At 43.1% G+C, this 15,907-nt stretch overlaps 1 protein-coding gene across 1 annotated transcript in view; it reads left to right on the plus strand.

Annotated features, from left to right (window-relative positions):
- mtmr14 (myotubularin related protein 14) overlaps window positions 1-13,029 on the plus strand; it is a 28,960-nt gene extending 15,931 nt beyond the window's left edge. The window contains exons 11-19 of the mRNA XM_083661050.1: window positions 47-132; window positions 1,392-1,468; window positions 3,832-3,868; window positions 4,520-4,590; window positions 4,946-5,004; window positions 6,447-6,579; window positions 7,537-7,710; window positions 8,513-8,704; window positions 9,957-13,029. Coding sequence (XP_083517176.1) covers window positions 47-132; window positions 1,392-1,468; window positions 3,832-3,868; window positions 4,520-4,590; window positions 4,946-5,004; window positions 6,447-6,579; window positions 7,537-7,710; window positions 8,513-8,704; window positions 9,957-10,137 — 1,010 coding nt within the window. The 3' untranslated portion in view covers window positions 10,138-13,029. The remainder of the gene's footprint in view (window positions 1-46; window positions 133-1,391; window positions 1,469-3,831; window positions 3,869-4,519; window positions 4,591-4,945; window positions 5,005-6,446; window positions 6,580-7,536; window positions 7,711-8,512; window positions 8,705-9,956) is intronic.
- The last annotated feature ends 2,878 nt before the right edge of the window (window positions 13,030-15,907 follow it).

Below are 15,907 nucleotides of genomic sequence, written 5' to 3' on the forward strand. Positions count from 1 at the left end.
CAGTGTGCACTTTAAATTCATGTTGGCCTTCTTGCTGTTCTTTCAGATGAGAGTGGTCTCTTGGTGCACTGCATATCCGGCTGGGACCGAACGCCTCTGTTCGTGTCCCTCCTCAGGCTCTCCCTGTGGGCAGTAAGTCTCTCCACATCATGACACCCAGTCACCCAGTTACACCATCTCTCCACATCATGACACCCAGTCACCTGGCTACACCATCTCTCTCCACATGACACCCAGTCACCTGGCTACACCATCTCTCCACATCATGACACCCAGTCACCCGGCTACACCATCTCTCTCCACATGTCACCCAGTCACCCGGCTACACCATCTCTCCACATGACACCCAGTCACCTGGCTACTCCGTCTCTCCACATGACACCCAGTCACCCGGCTACACCATCTCTCTCCACATGACACCCAGTCACCAGGCTACACCATCTCTCTCCACATGACACCCGGCTACACCATCTCTCCACATGACACCCAGTCACCTGGCTACACCATCTCTCTCCACATGTCACCCAGTCACCCGGCTACACCATCTCTCTCCACATGTCACCCAGTCACCCGGCTACACCATCTCTCCACATGTCACCCAGTCACCTGGCTACACCATCTCTCTCCACATGTCACCCAGTCACCCGGCTACACCATCTCTCTCCACATGTCACCCAGTCACCCGGCTACACCATCTCTCCACATGTCACCCAGTCACCCAGCTACACCATCTCTCTCCACATGTCACCCAGTCACCCGGCTACACCATCTCTCTCCACATGTCACCCAGTCACCTGGCTACACCATCTCTCCACATGACACCCAGTCACCCGGCTACACCATCTCTCTCCACATGTCACCCAGTCACCCGGCTACACCATCTCTCCACATGTCACCCAGTCACCCGGCTACTCCATAATCCCGCGTTGAATCCATCTGCCTCGGCCGCCGCCTCATTTATTTCTCTCCACATAAATCCAACTTACCATCCAAAGCCACTCCTTAATTATGCAGCTCTGTATTCACCTTTATAAAAATAGAATCTTCAATCAAGTACTTATAAATATGCATCGCTCTATTTTTGTCTCTGCCAGCGCAGTTGGCCGGGAAGTCGTATGTTTTCGCCCGTTTGTCGTCAGGAGATCTCAAAAAGTTCTAAACAGATTTGCACAAAACTTTGTCGAAAATGAGGTCATGTGCGTCGTTGACTGTAAATAAAATGGACGTAGCCACCCATTGTTTTTTGGACTCACGTTTGGAAGCCTAGTGTTGTCTGACTGTCGCCAACATCCTGAGCCGCATGGCGCCTCCTGGCTGAGCGGGCCGCGGCGTTTCATTAACGCGCTATGTTCCCAGACGTTTAACTGCTTCTTGTTGTGTATTTTTCACAGGACGGCGCGGTGCACGCCAGCCTGGAGCCGGCCGAGATCCTGTATCTGACCATCGCCTACGACTGGTTCCTCTTCGGGTAAAGAAAAGAAAATGAAAAAATCAGTTACATCATTGTGATAATAATTTCATAGCTCGGTGGCGAGCTGTAAATCATGCCGCATTAGCCGGCATGAATAGTTGAGAGGTGCGTTTGCGATGTCTCCCTGTCATCCTGCTGGAACAAACCGCGTTGGTCCGGGACGCATAATTGAGGAGTGACTGGCTAATGAAACACTGGGAACCGTGGGGGAGGGAGGGCAGGACAAGACGACCACAAGTAGTCCTCTTTTGGTTTTGCTCCCAGTCTTCTCTCTCTCTCTCACTCACTTTCACACCAATACACACCCTCTTGGGATTCTTCCTTCATACCTTAATTACCAGCGTGTATCACTCCAACTTGAACTCATCAGAGGCAGCGTAGTAAAAAGCTGCTCCATGTAATTATACATGGAGTCCTGCCTGTGCCCTTGGGACACTAGCCGAGAGAGAGAGAGAGAGATATCAGTGAAGAAGGAGATGGTAAGAGTAAAGAGTAAGAGCTGAGGAGTGACTAAAAAGGGAGGCACTGCAGCTACGGCACTTGATCTCATCAGTCTAGACCAGGGGTGCCCAAATTCTTTCCCATGAAGGGCCAAAACTCAATCTGGGTGGAGGGCCGAGGGCCAAAAATAAACGTTGTGGAATTACATTAAAATTAGGGGTGTCACGATACACTCAGTTCACGATACGATACGTATCACGATACTGGGTTCACGATAACGATACGATACGATACGATTTTAACAATATTTTTTAAAACTTGAATAATGACAATATATGACTGGAAAAGTAGTATTTTATTTGAAATGCACAAATACAAAACATGCTGTTGTGGGAAATTGTTATTACAATAACAACTAGAAAAAACATGAGATTGGAGATAAGGCTTATCTTGAAATAGAATGAGTTACTGTACACCGTCACTTAGATTTACTTTGAACTAAAAGGTTTCTCAGCAGTATAAATTCTCATTATGCATCTTCAGTTTTTCTTCAAACTCAAACAACAAGACTTTTCTTAGTCTATTTTTTATGCATCTTCAGTTTTTCCTGTCAAGTAAACAGTTTTGCCAGAAACTCAATTGAATGGTTTCTCTCCTGTATAACTTCTCATGTGTCTCTTCAGAGACTTGTTCAACTGAACTACTTTCCACACATTGAACTTCAACAAACAAAGACGTTTCTTTGTCTATTTAAAAAAAAAAAAAAAAAAAAAAAAAAAAATCACGATATGAGATTTCATCTCAACGATACATATTGTGACGTTTTACTATCGCGAAATTTCGTGGGACGATATATTGTGACACCCCTAATTAAAATGTATTGTGTTTTATAGAAAATTAACATTCTAAATCTAAAATAACATTTCAATATAATAATCTACTTTTTATCTGTTTGGTAATTGTAATAATTTGCAATTGGTTATATATATTTAAAAAAACATCTGCATTTGTGGGGAGCTTAAACATTTAATCAGTAAACACCCAGTTAAAAACAGTTGTATTTTCCACCTTTGTAATCAAGAGAGAAATTTGACTTAATTCACAACTTGAAAAATCCTCAAGGTACTTTGAAAATCAGCTTTATTGTCCATCTTTTGTAAACAATTTGCCATGACTTTTTGCAGGGATGCAATCTCAGGAGTGAACACAGTATCCGCAGCCACATTCAGACACTGTTTCACAAAGTCACCACATGAAAAAGCTCGTCCACCCTTTGCAATCAGTGCAGATATCTGATAACTTGCCCGAGTTGCATTCTGGATAAACTTGGCCAAACTTGGCCCGCGGGCCCCAAATTGGTCAGCACTGGTCTAGAGTGAATCATATTTGGACTCCAGTTTATTATAGACTAATATCTTGATTTATCTACTGTACACTTATGTAAAGTACTGTTGGCATCATCCAAGAACACATAATCACTGTACCATAATAAAAAAAAGCGGTTCTGAAAAGTCTCCATACATAGTCAAAAAACAAAAGAATGCAATAGAGATCACTAGTTATCCAGTTATTGCAAGAATTTGGAAGAGCAAGCAAGCACTAAGTTTCACTAATCTGACCGGTTGGCTACGGGTAGCTGTTGCATAAAGGTTATCGTGGCATTACTGTAATACTCGCAGTCTTTAAGGTTTTCACTTTTCAAAAAATGTCATTTTGTTATGGTTATAATAATAATAATAATACATCGGATTTATATAGCGCTTTTCCAAATGCTCAAAGACGCTTCACAATACAAAACAAAATAATACAATAACTTAAGAATAGAGAAGAAAATAAAGAGAGTAAATGAAAGGTGTCATAGGATACAATCCAAGTGATGTGTCCCCTAACTGGATCCATTTCTCTGTGTCCATTTCCAGTCACATGCTGCCAGATCGACTCTCCAAAGGGGAGGAGGTGAGTGCATTTCCAACAGAATAGTGATTTTATTTTTATTTTTTATTTATTTATTTATTTCAGGGACAGTGCAACATTAATGAACATTTGCATGTAAATGTGCCGGATTATAGCCTCTTCTATGATAATATAAACTTAATTTGGTGGTTTAGTGTGACAAAAATAGGGATAACAAACCAAGAATGCCACTGGGGTGGGACGACCAGTATGTCCTGGTAGGGCTTATGTTCTAATAACAAGGACTGTCTGTTTGTTTGTTAGTGTCTTGAGGCTCCGTGCATGTTTCTCTTCAGACCATGGGGTCTCTGTTGAACTGGTTTATACAGTAGCTCATCCTGCCTCTGGTCTTCAGGAATAAAGGGGCTTCTAATCTTCTCCCAGACTGTAGCAGACCGTGTAAAGTGCTTGGCAACATTGAGTGTCGAAGTTTTGCAAATTCCTTTTGCCTTTCCCGATGCCGCGAGTTTGGTCTAGCTTAAAGGAGACCCAGATTGGCTAGCATGTAATCCAATTTGAGCTGCCTTGTTGCCCCACGATGCGCTGCAGAATGCCGGTGCCGACCCGCCGGGTCGCTGTCGGGTACTAGAGGGCAGTGTTTGGTCGTGGATTGTTGTCTGAGCTCAGAATATGTTTTCTTTCTCCTGTGGGCAGATTTTCTTTTTTTGCTTCAATTTTTTGAAGCACATCGTCTCAGAGAAGTTCTCTGCCGTTAGGAAACAGAGGTACGTTTCTCTCTCCGATTGTTTATCATCACCTTTCTCTCTCTCGTTGCATTTTTCACAATTGTTGTTCTTTCTTTCTTTATTGAATAGTCTTTGTGTGAAGCTTAGCTTATAACAGTCAACACAAAGCGTACGTACACTATAGAATGGCTGCTGGCCACTCTGAGCACTAGATCTTCTATACATTCTCTCATTGTAGCAAATAACTGGCTTTCATGAGCGAGGTTCATCTGTGCCAAACCAACCAATGTTCCTTTTTTTCTCCTCGTCTTTTGATCTCTCTGACACACGCTCGCTTGTTTATTATTTCATCATACTATATATATATATATATATATTTATTTATTTTTTGCAGAAGGAAGAACTCCCACTTCAAAGACAGTGATTTCACTGTGGAGGACCTCTGCCAGTTAAGTAAGTCGGCATCCCTCTCAGGCGTTCCTCTACCCCCACACTTTAATGACATCCCTCCAGATAGAAGATCTGACAGCCCTCTGAAGGCTGGGGCTCCTTTGGAGGACTGACGCCTAGCTCACGCTAGGTGGTCTTAATGCCCCGTTTGAATCTGGGCTAACGTTGGCACGGTTCCCATCGATCATTTATATCAGAAAGATCTCCCACTCCACTCGTTCGTTCAACTCTTGAGAAGTTGCTACAATTTCATTTGGAGGAAGAAATCCCATATAAAATGGTATAAAAGAGCAAAATGCCTAGATCAGTCGACATAAAGATGCATTAAGTCTAAAAATTACATAGATTTTCTTCATCAATATTACCCTCATGTAAATGTACTCTTTAGCCTCTGCACCATGAAGCAAGCCACACCTATTTTGTAGTTCTATTCTCAGTGGATCGTTCGGACGAAATGGGAAAAGCGTCGGGAAGTGTGCGATCCCTCATTTTCCTTTGTGATCCGCCGTCTTTGTCCTATTCTCTAGGACAAGTTACTTTCAAAATGTAATATACTACATATTACTAGTTACTTTCAATTGAAAGTAATAAGTTACTTTACAATATTACTGTCTGTGTAGAGTAACTCGTTACTTATTACACTACTTTTACATTACTTTCACCAAAATAACAGCAGCAGCAGAATGACATCGCCACCCCGGAACCATCCCGAAAAATAATTTCAACCGTCTTGAAGTCAGTGTAAACCCGTCCAAAACTCGAAATGTTATCCTTTTGTCAGCTATAGTGCCTATTTGCGTAAAAACACACAATTTGATTAGGAAATGATTGTACCTTTATTTAAATATGTGTTTTGATTAAAGTAAAGAATGTAACTCAATTTGTAACTTGTGTTACTTGACAAAGTAACTGGTATGATATTACTGAAATCCTATTGGTAATAAGTTATATTACTGAGTTACTGATAAAAGTAATATATTACATGTAATATGTTACTTTTGTAATTAGTTACCCCCCCAACACTGTTCTCTAGTCTGTGTAACATGCTCCAGACTGGATGGCAAGCAGACCAGTCTCGTCTGACCACCCATGCCGGTGGAAGGTCGGGTGAAGTGTTTTAGTCAGCAGACTCCACATTGTTGAGACACGCATGTGTGGCGAGCCTAAATAAGCCCGACCCGGACTGCCGGCGCTGCTGCTCAACACTCACGCATGTGTCTTTCAACAACGGGGAGTCAGCCAGCCCCCGTTTCTTGGCCAGCAGTCCGGGTCCGGCTTGGCTAGTCTTGTTTTTATGTCTCTGTATTTTCTCTTTTGAAATGGATGTTTATTGGTTTGAAACATGGCTTGCTGTGTAAGCACTGTGTGCGATTGGAGGGACAGTGTAAAAATGTTGACCTATAGGAACTTGAACTAACACGCCTCTGCCGTGTGATTGGTCCCAGAATCGAGGGATCGCGGCAGCGTGACGAGCCTGAGCAGCGATTTCTCCCTGATCACTGAGGAGGTGGCCGGCGCCTCGAGCCTCACCAACGACGCCGTGGACGTGTTCTCCAGCCAACCCCAGGCCTCCAGCTGGTCAGGAGAACACACACACACACACACGCACACACACACACACACACACACACACACACACACACAGTCAGAATTAGGTCCATTAAAAATGGATATGAAAAAAAAAAGATATGTATTACAATTCCATGTTGATCCAGTCAGGTAATATCTGAGTTCATCAAAGCTTGACTTGTAACAGTCACTAGCATGCTGTTGCTTTGGCTGCCAAGTCAGTCAGTTCTACAAGAAGGCATAGGATATCTCCAGAAGAGTAAAGGGCAGCACAGAGCATGCTCTGATGAAGGCTTACTAGCCAAAGCAAATTACATGTTGGTGGTTGTGTGCCCTTCCTAGTACAGTGCAAGTACTTATTTTATTTTATCAAACCTAGTACTAGTGAAAGTACTTTTTTCCCTAGTTCTACAAGGCAGTTTTGCAGCACGCTTGCCAGTCTTCAGTCTCTCTTGTCTATTGTAAAAGCCTCTTGGGCAGTAGCTCAGCTCTGTGAATGGGTGAATGTGTGGTTGTAAAGCGCTTTGAGTAGTCGCTCTATAAATACAGTCCATTTACCATTTAAACGATGCTTTAGTTGGGTAAGCAAAGTTTCCAGGAGGTTTTACAGACTTCCAACCAACTGGAGCTAGTTTAAGAAAAGGGAAGAACTTCCATCATAGAGCAGGTGGACGATGTAGCAACCAACTCAAATTACAAACTACCCTGTCAAAAACATCAATTTTTGTGTCAGTTCTTGATCGACTTGACCCAAACTATTAAATTAATTGTGTTGATCAAGACATCTCATTTGTGATTACTAGGGCAAAATATATTGTATTATTGTCACATTTTACGATTACGACATATTGAATAATCATATATATCATCCCATCTGTAAATTATAGGCCATTAGGCCAATATCAACTGTGGGCAAACTGATATCCTCCCTTGATGTGACCGTCTAGTTCTCCTGTCTCTCCCCAGGAGAAAAGCCCCCACCTCCTCCCCCATGGTGGTGTGGAATAAGGCCACCCTTCTGGACGAGCACCTCTCCCACCCACTCAGCGAGGCCCGCTCCTCCAGCTCCTCCTCCTCCAACCAATCAGAGCATGCCGTCACACGCACCGGCAGCAGCCCATTGGCCGTCCCCGGGAGAAGGTGAATGGTTGGAATACAGCATGCCGTGTTGTTTCAGTTTCAGTTGACAGTATATTCAGTGTCCATTTAGTTTCACTCCAGTCTGCTGGAATCAAGTGTGTGTATTTATGTAGTTGGATGGTGATTGGCGCCAGTCTAGTCAGTGCCACAAAGCCCTGCCCACTTTATTTCTGTCTGTCTTTCCTATTTTTTCTCATGTTTTTTCTCATGTTTAACTCTTAAAGTCCCTGGAAATATATAATATATAAAAAATATATATTATATAATATATATATAATATATATATTTTTTTTTAGCATTTTGAGTTCATCACATCACAGGAACCTATGTTAATAAGCCACCAGCCAAATTTGAACAATGATGAACGTCGCAAAGTATGTAAATTTAGGTTTGACAGTCATGTCAAAAGTCATGAGAATCAATTCGATTTTAGAGTGTATTTTCTCCCACGGACTGTGTGGGCGTGTCCCGTCTGCAGCAGGTCTCCGGTCTCCTCAGAGAGAGAGAGAGAGAGAGATTAAATCTTATGGCGTGATAAGATCATGCATTTTAGCACCGCGCGCTCCGCTCTCTTCAGTGAGGAAGTGGAAATCCAGACCTTGTAGAAAAGTATCGATTTTTGGGGTTAGGGTTGAAAGTAATGTCAACCACTTTCTGAACCACACAATTACTCGCATAAGACCCTAAATTTAATAGTTAGAAGGTTTTTGTGGATTTTGGTTTCCAGGGACTTTAACTCTTAAGAGTTAACTCTCTTAACACACACACACTCTCTCTCTCTCTCTCTCTCTCTCTCTCTCAGGTTAGCAGCAGATTACCCTCGGTCAGGTTCCTCCCTCTCTACAGAGTACGGAAGCTGGCAGATCGTCTCGGGCTGCGGCAGCATCCACGACCACCACTTTGCTCCGCCCACCCCCTCCTCGTCCGCAGTCGCTGCCACCTACGACTCCCCCCTCCCCTTCAGCTTCCAAGATGAAGGACCCAGTGGCCGAATGTGAGTAACACACTATACACACCCCCACCCCTTTAAAGGCCATGTATATTTATTTATACGTTTTGTTCTATGAGAGTTAATTCAGTCAGAAGTATATTGACCTTTTTCACAGCAGCCATTTTGTGTCTAAGAGGCAGGGTAAACACAGATGCAACCAAAACATTGAGGGTTTCCAACTTCCAGTCCATTTAGGTGTTCCAGTGCTGGTGCCCTCATTAATGTTTTGGTTGCCCCTGTGTTTACCCTGCCTTTTAGACAATGGCTGCTGTGGTCGTCAGCCGAACAAGGAGATGGTTTCCGGTTCTGCCTCTGCCTGCACCGCTGTGTCCTTCCCTCCCTGTTGTTTAGTCACCCGGCTCTACCTTCTGCCCTGTGCATTTCTCCTGGCTCTACCTTCTGCCCTGTGCATTTCTCCTGGCTCTACCTTCTGCCCTGTGCATTTCTCCTGGCTCTACCTTCTGGCCTGTGCATTTCTCCTGGCTCTCCCTTCTGCCCTGTGCATTTCTCCTGGCTCTACCTTCTGACCTGTGCATTTCTCCTCTGGCTCTACCTTCTGCCCTGTGCATTTCTCCTCGTTTGACACGGTTCAGTTTGGAACGTCAATTATTTATTGCACCCATGTCGGAGGCAGTCTGACTTTGGTGCAATAAATAATTGAAAGTGGAGTCGTGGCGTTATGCGAGCGGTTTTGTTCATTTTGTGTTTTGTTCACCTTCGGCTCAGCACTTGCCCTTTAGGTTTTGGATGTGCGTGCTTACTCCTATCAGTTTGGAGTGTCGACATCATTCCGTATGCGGCCTCATCTGCATATTGTGCTGATAAAAAGCGGCTTCCGAAGGGCATACTTTGCATACTGATTAGTTCCAGTAGTTACCCGCAAAATATTTATGACTCTCAATGGTTAGCAGATAGTGATACACAGAGCATAATGCTGTATTTGAACTCTGATTGTTACAGTAGGAAATCGTCAGCTGCCTATATAGTGTGAAAAACTGCTTCTTCCGATTGGTCCATGAAAAAGATGTTGTCCCTCCTAAATAGTTGAACTTTTCTCAACTTTAGAAAGTGTTCTACTCTATCTAAAATGAAGCCAAACTATGTTTTTTTTCTCCAAGCAGCTGCTCTCCTTTATTTTTAATATTAAGAAAAATTCCATGGCTGTGTGAAAAGAACAGAATATTATAAAGAAATTTAAATCAAGAAATTAAAGAATATTATAAACAAGACTCCTTTCTCAACCCCCGGCCCCCAGGTGTCCCATCCCCTCGGAGCGTCAGGCCCGCCTGGAGGCGGTGCGGGAGGTCTTCCTGGCCGCCTACAGCTCCACCGTGGGCCTCAAGTCCTCGGCGCCCAGCCCTTCCGGCGCCATCTCCGGCCTGCTGGAGCAGTTTGCCCGTGGCGTGGGCCTCCGGGGGACCAACACCATCGTCTGAGACCCCCCCCCCCCCAACCACCCCTTCCCCCCCGTCTTCGACTCCGACCCGCTTCCATCCACCACGCCGCCACGCCGGGGTTCTACCCGCGCGAGCCCAAAGCGGTGTCTCCTGTCCGCCCAGCCGGGGAGGACTCGTCACATCTGGACTTAATACAAACAATAAAGTGCCAAACTTCTCAATTCTATCCTGGGGCAGAAGCATTCATTTTATGTTTTTGTTGTTGTTGTTGTGGTTGTTGTTTTTTTTCTCCCTTTGTTTCACACTTTACACGCCCTGGATTTTTCTTTGTGTTTTTGTCGTCGCCGCCTGTGCCGTTCCACGTTTTTCTTTGGACTTTCTATTCTCCGTGTACGGTCTTGTACATGTTTGTCACATTCAGGGAGTGGTGCTCATGGTGGGAGTGGGTCTTTGCCGCAGTATCAAAAAGGGATACCCAGTTAGCTTTCTAGATGTTAGAATACTCGAGGCTCAGAACCTCGTGTCTTGTGTCCCTGTTACAGGCAGAATATCAAACATTCTTCCTTGCACCGTTCTTCCTTATCTGTTCATACATTTTTATTTTGTTTTTGGTTTGTTTTTGGGACGAATGATCGTCCTCGGGGCAGAAGGCTATATGTTCTCTTGTCTTTGTGCTGCTATTCTTAGCTGATCCAAGCAGAAGAAATATCTTCAGTTCTGGTGGATGCTGGAGTCGAGATAAACAGAGCACTTAATGTGTTTTGATGTAAATGTTTTTCTGTTCCAAATTTGGCGCAGAGGATTGAAATTAGAATATCTGGTCAGTTTTTTTTGTAGCTTGACTTTAAATATAATGATTTAGAGCCTTGGGTGGAGGGTGTCTAGATGTAAGATGCCACCTGAGTGTTATCTGAATTTGGGAGTTTTAAATTGGATTATTTTTCGAGATAAGTTTTATTTCCATTGATTTGTTTTGTCACCAGAACATTTTCAGGGTGTCTTCCGTTCCCTGAGTTACCTCCCGTTAGCCTGGTAAACCAGCCGGTCACGTGAACTTACATTTCCAGACCTGGTAGAACGTCTGGTAGAACGAGATGAAATGTGAGTTCACGCGCCTGGCTGGTTAACCAGGCTAACCTCACGTAGCACAATTTCCGAGATCTCAACCTAGGAGCTTAAGCGTTGAAAGTCCCATTCGAAGAGATCCAGAGCTCCGCTCTTGTTATCTTCTCACCTTGCCAGTCTTACCGTCTCATGGAGCGTTGTGGTAGCGAGCTATAGGTGACTTTATATTGCTGTGACCCAGTGGCCTTCTCAAAGCACACATGCTCTTCAAGAGCATGTGTACTCTTTCTGGTGACACACGGAAGGACATTGCTGCACTGGGCAGATTCACAGCCTGAAGTCATTTCTGTTCTTCCCCCGCAAACAGCTGGCTTGTCGGTGATGCCAAACGGTTTTGATGGCTGCTATACAGTACCTCAGGACCTTCTGTTGTGCCTTTTTAATCTTCAGTAATGACAGAACAGTTTCCTGCTCCGCCGGTCTAGGTTTCAGGTGTATTTAAATGGTTTGAAGAGCTTGGGGGGTTTGTGGATGCTTTGTCACGGGAGTCTAGGTTGTAGACCTTTGGCAGCAGCGTTGGCTTTACAGTTAAGCGTTTCATAGTGGTCAGGTTAACTGCCAACTCTGTTTCTCCTTTATCAATCATGTGGTTGCAAGATGATTAGCGCCGTCCTCTTAGGATTTCAATCAGTCCACCTGCACACCTAAACGAATGAGACTCGAGTTACACTATAGTGAAGGAGGCAAAAGGATATTTTCGTGTTTTGGCAGATTCTTTGAGTCTTACTTTGACCTTCTACAGTCGGAGGCGGTTGCTACATTCTAAGCTGAATCCTGCTTTCTTTGTAAGAAGTCTTTTGGTTAGAGCTATTTTTGAAGCCTTTTTCTTTTTAAACCAGTGAAATGATCTTGAGAAGATACACAATTATGGAGTGAGCCCCCCCCCCTAATGCAGATTGATGCTGTATATTTGACATCATGTCCGCCCAGTGGTTTTGATTAACTTGTTTACTTCCTAAATGTCTAATTTCCCCCAGTTTCCCTGAGGAGCTGTGTTGAGATTGAATCCTTATCTTCTTAACGCAGTAAGGAATTTAAAATCTAGTTTGGTAAAAAAAAAAAAAAATGACAACAAAGTATTTGATGATTGATTACATCAAATCTATCTACAACTCAACAGAGAGCAATGTGTCCGACTTTATACGAGAGCAGTCATCCAACGCTGTTATTCCTGCTAAAGGCATGCCTTCCCCTCCCGCCATGCTTTAAGATCCTCTTTTATGTTAAATATTTCACAAGGTAGCAACAGTGGTGTCAAAGTGAGCGATATCTTCACTGGAGATGATTCCTATTCCAGTATAAGATTCCATGTTCTTTACTTGGTTTTGGCATCAGCAGGGTTTTTTTCCTGTCTTGTCTGTCTGTAGCAGATCCAGTAAGCAGCACAGCACAGGACACCTCACTAATAATGCAAGGAAGCCAATATAGTCATCGTCTTAAAAATGGCTGAGAATGGTCACCAAAACCCTTAATCCTCTCAGATATCTTCACATAGTGTGGTCAATATCTCTCACCCACTTTAGTTTTTTGCATGACATTTTCCAAGTTGATCTAAATCGTGGCATAATGGTTTGATTTGTTGATGATTTTCTTTTCTTTTTAATTTCGTTGAACTGCTGCGTTGCACTCATTGCGTCCTTATTTTCTGTGTAAAGAATTGTTGAATTTTTTGTCTTTTTCTTTGTACAGTCGATAGATTTTTAAGTAATTTTATCATTTTGTTATAAAATGGCGCTTAATTGTTGGCAGAGACGACAGGCTACACTGCAAGCAGGTGGGAATTACAAATAAAACAAACTGACAACACATTTGTTGACTTGCATGTTGTCTTCTCTTGTTCAGATGAAGGGGCTTAACCAGAGCTGTTTATGTAGAAGAGTCGCAACATCTCCATTCACTCCAATGGACCAGTTTTTTTACTCTCAAGAGTTCCAGGAAGTAAGGTCCTGGATTAAGCAGCACTGTCGAGTTGCAGCAAAATGGACAGTTTGTATTGTACTTTGATTTATTTTTTATTTTTTTTAAGAATCAAATTGTACATTATTATCAGCTTTGTTTTAGCATTCAAAAGTAGCGCAAGACCCTTTCCTGGCTGTTCATTGGCTAATGAGTCACGCATTTTGGTCCTCCGCTGACGCCACTCTCTCTCTACAGGACACTAGGCTTAACCATTCATCTGTTAATGTTATTCCTCTACATAATGTATGTTTATTCATCGTCATCCATGGTGTGAACTCAAAATGCATCAACTATTTACAGTAGCTACACGAGGTTTAGCCCTAAACCACTTCCCCGAGAAACTGAGCTGAGGTTGAATCGCTCTTCTTAAAGGAGTAAAGTATAGTTTTGTAAACCAGTAGCCTATTTTCTTCCAAACCACATGCATGGGCTATCCATTATTAAACTGGACTTTTCCAATTTGTTCACGTTATACTTTTAATTTGATAAAATTGAAAACAGTCCAGTTATAGCACAACTTTGTGTGATCATTTATTGATCCCTGGACCCCAGTCTGTTCTATGGTTCAAGGGTAGTTTCTGTAACCACCAGACTTCCCTGCTGCCTCCGAGGCTTGAACTCTAAAATGTTTCAACTATTAATGTATTAACTATTTAAACGGCTGTTGACAGACCTAAGCTATTTATGGAATATGCTACTTTGATAAAAACCTGTTAAATATAATTGACTTGGAGATGTATGAGGGATGATTAATGCCACAGAGGAGGGGGGAGATGCTGGGCGATCAGCCTTTACACTCATCTCAATGAGGGATGGACCTCTCCTCTCACACAGCCAGTGGGAGGAGTGTCAGGTTGAAGTGAAGCTCCTCTTTCTCCTGCTTCTCCTTATCTCCTACGTCTCCACTTCCTGTTCTTGCTTCTCTTGTGCGCGGTCCCCATGTCTCCTCCCTGAGCACTGAGCCCTCACAGAGTCACCTGCCGCTCTGCGTAAATGCGTGTGCTGCCATTTTGTGTCTAAAAGGCAGGGTAGACACAGGTGTGCAACCAACTCACTAATCAGGGCCCCAGCACTGGATCAGGACTGGAAGTTGGAAACCCTATAATGAATGTTTTAGTGCCTGTGCTACTTCCTGCCTTTTAGACAAAATGGCTGCTGTGAAAAGGGCCTATTAATCAGTTTGTAATCTCCTGCTCTCTTTAAGCGCAAAGAGAAAAGTTGATGAATAATGTTAAGCAGCCTAGCTATGTTTTGCAATACTGAAAAGTGTATACAAACCTAATGAAGGTAGAAATACTCATCTTGAAAGCAAACCTGCTTAATGAGCGCTTTCAGTAGAAAGTGCATAGGAGGCAGGGCAAGTTTATTTGTACATTTGCACATTTCGTACACACAGGCAATTCTAATTCCTTTACATACAATAGATTAAAAAAAAAAATAGCATAAAAAAGGTACTCCAAAGCAAACGAATAAACAATAAGAACAATAAAATCCAGGAAGTCACAGTACCAAAGAAACAAAGCAAGCTAAAATAGTTCATTAGCCAGCTAGAGCTAAGGTGTGTGTGTGTGTGTGTGTGTGTGTGTGTGTGTGTGTGTGTGTGGGTGGGTGTGTGGCTAACATAGAATATGATTAAATACAAGAGTAATTCACAAGAAAATAAAGCGATCTAAAGAAATAGTATAGGCTACATACAGTTATTACAACCACGCCTCAAAGCATAGTCTGCTTTATCATCAATTTTACTCTAAATGGGTCCATCCATAATGAACATGTTGTATTGAAGAAGACTTGAAACTAATGATTTAATAGCATTATGTTCAAGTTATTTCTATAAGGGGATCCCCGAGGGAAATTCCAACCAATCACTAGAGACCAACGTCTGAATCTTACACTAGTTACTCCAGTAGGGCGAACTTTAATGCCCTCCAAGCAGTGTGCCATTCGGATTTCAAGTAGCCTAATTGGTCATCAATTTAAACTGCAGCGGCCATATTTGTTATTAGCGGCGCAGTCTTGACAACGGCTTCGATAGCGCGGATTGGTTAATCGCTGATGAAACCAGAGAAAAGGCATTTGTATATCACGATGCTACACCAAGAATAGTCAAACTCAACTCCGTGAAGTGGGGGATTCGACGGTCTGGCCCCAGGCAACCCCCGTACACTTGTCATGAATGGTGAATAGAGACTGTTTTTTGTATACCAGGCTGTAAACATGTTTGTTTCTACTGTAAAGTTGATCATTTTAACATGGGGGTCTATGGGGAATGATTCCCTTTTGGAGCTAGTGGCCATTCTAGAAACTGCAGTTTTTGGTAGACTACTTCCGGGTTGGCCTCATTTTTCAGAACCGAAGGTTGGGGCTTGGTCCAGCTTCTCCTCCTTTTCTGGCAATCAAATTAATTATTAATCCTTCCTTTTAAAAGGGAGTAAGTGGGTTCTGTGATTTTGGTCACATTTTTGGTTACACTCAAGCAATTGTGATGTCACTGATGATGTCACATCTATGACATCATCAGTGATGTCACTCACTGATGATGTCACAATGTCTATGACATCGTCAGTGATGTCACTCAAGCAATTGTGATGTCATCATCTCTATGACATCAGTGATGTCACTCGAGCACTCGATAATGTCATGAGTGATGGTAAGTGGGCTCTGTAGTCCAGCAATTGTGATGTCATCAGTGATGCGAAGTTGAGCAATTGTGCGCTGTGCATGC

The sequence above is a fragment of the Poromitra crassiceps genome, assembly GCF_964638095.1.
Source record: "Poromitra crassiceps genome assembly, chromosome: 25".
Lineage (NCBI taxonomy): Eukaryota > Metazoa > Chordata > Actinopteri > Beryciformes > Melamphaidae > Poromitra > Poromitra crassiceps.